Source organism: Nannobrachium achirus, assembly GCF_963921795.1.
Source record: "Nannobrachium achirus genome assembly, chromosome: 15".
Lineage (NCBI taxonomy): Eukaryota > Metazoa > Chordata > Actinopteri > Myctophiformes > Myctophidae > Nannobrachium > Nannobrachium achirus.
Window position 1 is genome coordinate 52,892,827 of NC_137822.1, and position 6,036 is coordinate 52,898,862.

General features: G+C 46.2%; 1 protein-coding gene across 1 annotated transcript; it reads left to right on the forward strand.

The window, feature by feature from the left end:
- Positions 1-4,684: 4,684 nt before the first annotated feature.
- Positions 4,685-5,635, forward strand: LOC308299943 (kelch domain-containing protein 3-like; the record flags this gene model as incomplete). The annotated part of the gene is made up of 1 exon (XM_080743719.1): positions 4,685-5,635. One exon carries the CDS (start codon positions 4,685-4,687, stop codon positions 5,633-5,635), a length of 951 nt encoding a protein of 316 aa, XP_080599845.1.
- Between the last annotated feature and the right edge of the window lie 401 nt (positions 5,636-6,036).

Here is a 6,036-nt window from a genome sequence, read left to right on the forward strand (position 1 = left end):
GGGTGTGTGGGGGGGTAGCAGCCTGTCCTGCTGATTAAAGGTCAGACGCGACGGTTTTTTCGGACGTCTTCTTTTTTTGCGTTTGCATAAAAAACGCAGCGCGTCCTTTTTTTTACCCCGTTTTCACGTCGCAATTCACGCCGATGATACTTCTGCGTTCCTCCATTCCTTCCTTCCTTCCTTCCTGCCGTGTGTGTGTGTGTGTGTGTGTGTGTGTGTGTGTGTGTGTGTGTGTGTGCGCGTGCGTGCGTGTGTGTGTGTGTGTAAAGAGAGAGTCGTCCAATCCAGGCAAGGGCGCCTGCTTCAGATAACTAGGGTGAACCCGATGAACCCACTCTCCATCCTCCCCCCTCCCATGCCGGAGAACTCCCGTTTAAAGAGCCAACGCGCTGCACAGACACACAGACAGCAGCACTGATTCTGATTCAAGGACCCTCTGTCAGTCTGATACGCATACGCGATACACCATCACGGACCCCTCATTTTACACCATTTTAAGACTCATGTTAAGTTCTCTGTGCATATAAACTCAGCACAAAAAGAAAGGAAACTTGACTTCGGTCCATTATATCTCCCCTTTAATAATACCAATTTTTGTATTGTGTTTTATATCATTTTTATCATTGATTCGTCACCTTTACAACGAGGTACAGTTTGTAAGCATCGGGCATTCGTGGAATGAGCAGCACAGCCAAACGTGTGGGTGGGTATAGCGCCGACCCAACATTTGCCAACATTCAGTCCATTATATCTCCCCTTTAATACCAGTAAGACTCCCTAATCGGGAGATAAGCGCTTATCTCCACAAATAGGCCAAAAGTTTGTTTTAGTTGGTTGCTAGGGTAAAAAACATGGTTGCTATGGTAAACAGTTGGTTGCTAAGGTAAAAAAAAGACATGGTTGCTATGGTAAACAGTTGGTTGCTAGGGTAAAAAAATGGTTGCTATGGTAAACAGTTGGTTGCTAGGGTAAAAAAACATGGTTGCTATGGTAAACAGTTGGTTGCTAGGGTAAACAGTTGGTTGCTAGGGTAAAACCATGGTTGCCAAGGTGGTTGCTAACGTACACTAACAGACCAGCAACAACAGACTGTTGCCACAGCAACGTACACAAAGGTTCATACTGATGTCAGCAGTGTGATGTCATACTGATGCGGAGATATGAGCAGGGCAAAGGTGTGACGTGTGACGTGACGGACGGCCGGTGGAGGTTTTGATACTAAACTGCGACCTTACGGTCGCAAATACCAAATGGTATTGTGTTTGATATCATTGTTATCGTTGATTTGTCACCTTTACAACAAGGTACAGCTTGTAAGGATCTGGCATTCGTGGAATGAGCAACACAGCCACACAGGTGTGGGTAGCGGCGAAGCGCCCCTCCAAAAATTGTCAAATGGCCTGGCAGGCCTGCAATACTGTTCTTTTGGTGTTCACCTTTGTTGCTTGGAGCATTGAATGATTGCACTCTCCCACAGTAATAAAGGCAAAGAAAAAAACAACACATATTGGCAGTTCGGAACCCTAGCTTTGTTTCATTAGCCCCATTTCCACCCTAGAACTAGAACCAGAACTTTCCAGAACCAATAACTTTCAAGAACCTGTGAAGTTCCGGGACCACGTTCTGCTTACGTTTATAACCAGAACTAACCGAGAAGGTCCCAAAAAAAGGTCCCCAGAATTCAAGTTTAGTTCTACCTCAGGAGCAGGACCTAAAAAAGGTTCCAGGAACCTTGTCTGGAACCAGGCCGTACGCAATGGAAACAAAACCAGAACCAAAAGAATAGGTTCAGGTTCCTGAAAGTTCTGGTTCCACCTACAGTAGCAGTGGAAAAGGGGCTATTGGCTCAGGAGTAGTAAATCAAATGAAGCTTTGGGAAAATGAGCCAGAACAGGAAACATGTATATGCCACCCACTGCAGTGGTTCTCAAAGTGGGGTCCAGGGACCCCCAGGGTTCCTTGAGAGGGTTTCCAGGCTGGGGGTCCCCAGGAAAATCAGTTTACTTTCACCCTCCCCCTAGTGGCGAAAAAAAAACAACAACTCTGAGTTATGGAGACTCAGACTAACTTTCACCCATACTTGGTGACGTAACCATCAACAAGTGCAACCTGACAAGGCGCTCTCTGCTGGCGCAAAAGTAGGCCATACATGGCTACTTTTCAGGACTTCACAAGCTTGAAATGGTCAAAAGGCGGGAGTCTAGCCCTCGGGTCATACAGTATGTCGCCCATGTGTGAATTATACTAGGCTCTGTTCCATTTAGTGTAGCACAGTGGTTCTTAAACGTTTTAATTTCAAGGACCCCCATAACTCCGAGTGACACCCATGACACTGAGTTTTCGCCTTTTCGGGTCCATTTGGTTCCATTTGTACACTCTCAGAGTTACACACACGTAAGGGGCCACCAGCTCTGTGACCTTGTGGTTAGGGGAGAGTGTTTTCTGCAGGTGATTCAGTCCGAGTGTATCAAAGGGTACGTTCGGAAATGCGCACCGGGTGTGTGCTCAGTGCATGTAGTGAGTGCCTAAACCCAACCGTAATCCTAACCCTAACCTCAGTAAAACTATGCCTAACCATAAACCTAACCTTAACCTCAGTAAAACTATGCCTAAACCTAACCCTAACCCCTAACCCTAACCACACCCGGTGCACATTTCCGAACGCACCCTTTGATACACTCGGACTGAATCACCAGCAGAAAACACTCTCCCTTGTGGTTAGAGTGTCCGCCCTGAGACTGGGAGGTCGGGGTTCGATCCTTGGCTGGGTCATACCAAAGACTCTGAAAAATGGGACCCAAGCCTCCCTGCTTTGCATGCGGCATCAAGGGGTGGATTGGGGACATCCCTGTGACTAGAGTCATGTGCAGGGTGTGTAGCCTGCTACATCAAGCTGTCTCACGCTAAGGAAACAAGAGATAGGCTCGTGCTCTATGGGCCTCATGGCTCGGCAAGGCTTACATAAGGGGCATTGGAACCGCCTCAAGGAACCATGAGGGTCCATGGACTCCACTTTGAGACCCACTGCTGTAGCAGAGTGTTTCCAGTGAGCCAACATGGACAAAATCAGCACCCTGTCTCTGTCTGTTTGACCAGAATGAAACCTTAATGAGCCTGATGTGCAGAATGGCTATCCAGCTGGGAAACTGGGGCAGTTGTGTCATGGCATGGGCATCAAGGCCACTGTGGTCTGGGGGCCATGGCTTTCATGGCCTCCATGACATTGCTGCCCTGTACACTATAACAGACCGCAGACAAACAGTGCTTTTTACTACAAACAGACTTGTTTTATTGAAGTCTAACATAATTCATAGTTCTTATCCTTTAAATTTGTTAATAAATGGTGTAAGAAATACGTAAAAAGGCATAATAAGTATAACAAATAATTAATAATAATGACAAATAATGTCACTAGATATATACAGATTTAGGCTACTATTGCTGCGGTAGTGTAAGTGTATCTGCTGGCATATTTATACATGTGTTATACACATGGTTATGCCACTGTAAGGACTTTATAAAATAGGACATTATAAAAGCCTAAACATTCAGCTTTTCTCCACTATACAGTAGACCTACTGTACGTACATCATTTTGACATCTTTACTAAATTCTTATACTTTGTACATTTTATTATTAATGCAAACATACATTAACCACTTAAGATCTATGTCTTAATTTGACTATTCGGAAAAAAGCTGATCTACAATGTGACACGTGAACATATTACCAGTAAGACTCCCTAATCGGGAGGTGGTGAAAGTGGGTAGAGGTGGGTGAAAGTGGGCGGAGGTGGATGCAGGTGGTAGGAGATGGGTGAAGGTGGGTGGAAGTGGTGGGTGGAGTTGGATGGAGGTGGGTGAAAGGGGGTAAAGGGTTTGATAGTGGGTGGAGGTGGGTGAAAGTGGGTAGTGGTGGGTGGGGGTAGGTGAATGTGGGTCGAGGTGGGTGAAAGTGGATGAGGTGGGTGGGGGTGGTTAAAAGTGGGTGGGTCTTTCTTTATTCCTTAGTCCCCGATATCGCTGCTTGCAGCTATAGATTTATTAGTGTGTTTGCCAGTAGGACAAAATGTGTTTTTCAGGGCAAGGAGAGAGAGAGAGAAATATAGAGAGAGCAAGGGACCCAGTGCATCCAGCAGTGTGCAAACGTGATTGATATAACGTGAGGTTGATTTCTTTATTTACGTGCTCCGAAATTTGCTCATGTATTCGACCGAAAAAACGCAGCAGTGTGCAACGAGCAGTGTGCAATTGAGTTCAATGGGGGAATGGTGCTAGCTTGAGGATTGGTCAAGCTTCACATGACAATTTGGCTACCCAGACAATAAATAGGCAACCACACTTGCAATTCCTAATTGCATCTTTCTAGTCATTATTACTAGTGATAGTGTATGTGCCCAGTCGAGCGCCCATTTCCGCCAGGCCGGGTGGAACTCCATAATTGGACAGGACTGATATCATCAACATTTCATCAGTAATCGGAGATCACACTGACACTGTACCAATATAAGTGGCAGAGAGAACACATAACTTTCAACAACACTTGAAGAGGTTTCTTTTATTCACCATCGACTGTTTGTGAAATGTTGAGGTGGACCATATGTCTGAAGGAAGGACCAACATATTGTCATAATGCTGCTGTTCCTGTGGAACCCGAGGTTTACTGTTTTGGAAGGTACAGTAACATGAATGACAGTGATCAGATTGAAGTCCACATCTTCAACACAGTGTCTTTGCGCTGGGGGACGTTGCCTCCAGTGACGACTGGCAGAGGAGAACGTCCTGTTGAGGTTCCCTCCAGGCGCTGGGGCCACACAGCTGTACTGATACATGATATCATTTACATGTGGGGGGGCTCTAGTTACAGAATATCATACTGCAACATTCTTTATGCATTTGATGTCAACACCCACGGGTGGTTGAAGCCCAAGGTGTCAGGGACTGTTCCAGTGGGGAGGAGGGGTCACTCAGCCTGTGTCTTTGGGAAGCTCATGTATGTCCATGGAGGATACAGCTCCCAGATGTCTGTATGCAATAATGACACCTACAAGTTGGACACCACAATAATGGTCTGGTCTTTAATTAACACCAGAGGAACTCCTCCTTGTGTTTCAGTATATCACTCTGCCACCATCATCGGGACAAAGATGTTTGTATTTGGGGGCCGGGGGGAACAGTTATACTACAACATCATCAGAGTGTTTGACACCGAGACCAACTGCTGGCTGAGCACACCTTCTGCCCAACTCCTTCCAGAAGGATGCTGTGATCATTCAGCCTTTACCTACAATGGAGAGCTGTACATATTTGGTAGCAACAACCGGAACCAGATCTTCAATGATATGTGGAAATTAAATCCAGAGACCTTCTCCTGGAAGAAGGTTGAGCCCAAGGGAAAAGGCCCGGATGGGATGGCAGGGATGTGCTGTTGCATGGTGGGAGATCGTGTCATCCTCTTTGTAGGAAACTCCACACCCGATGCCCTGTACATCTTAGACTTGAGTCCTAGTCTGAAGTCGTTATGCAAACTAGCAGTTATTCAGTACAGTGTGGACCAGTCGGGACTCCCACACAACATTAGGTGGGAACTGGCAGCCATGACTAAGGACAGCAACAGTAGTGGACAAACAAACTAGTTTTGAGAGAGCTGGTGACAATATAACTTACATTGGATCTATTTTTCCACTTCCCGAAGAGTAACCATTTTGGACTAAAAGGTGTCCACCCGACAGTTAGGTCATAGTGTCAAAGAACGTGGAGAGAGATCAACTCAAAGCAGCTTGTCTGCTCTCTGCTGTGTACGGATCTAATGGCCTGTGATTCCACACCAGCATCATGTCAGCTATTCTAAGAAGACACAGGGGCAGATGGACGATCCACTCGCCCTAGACTCTTCGCCCTCCTGGCCTCCAAACTGTGTAATAAACTCCCAGTTGCACTTAGAACTCCTAGCTTCCTGCGTGATCTTAAGATTCACCTAATCAGACTCCACCTTAGCACATAGCACTTACCGTAGCACTTGCCTACCCTCAAATGA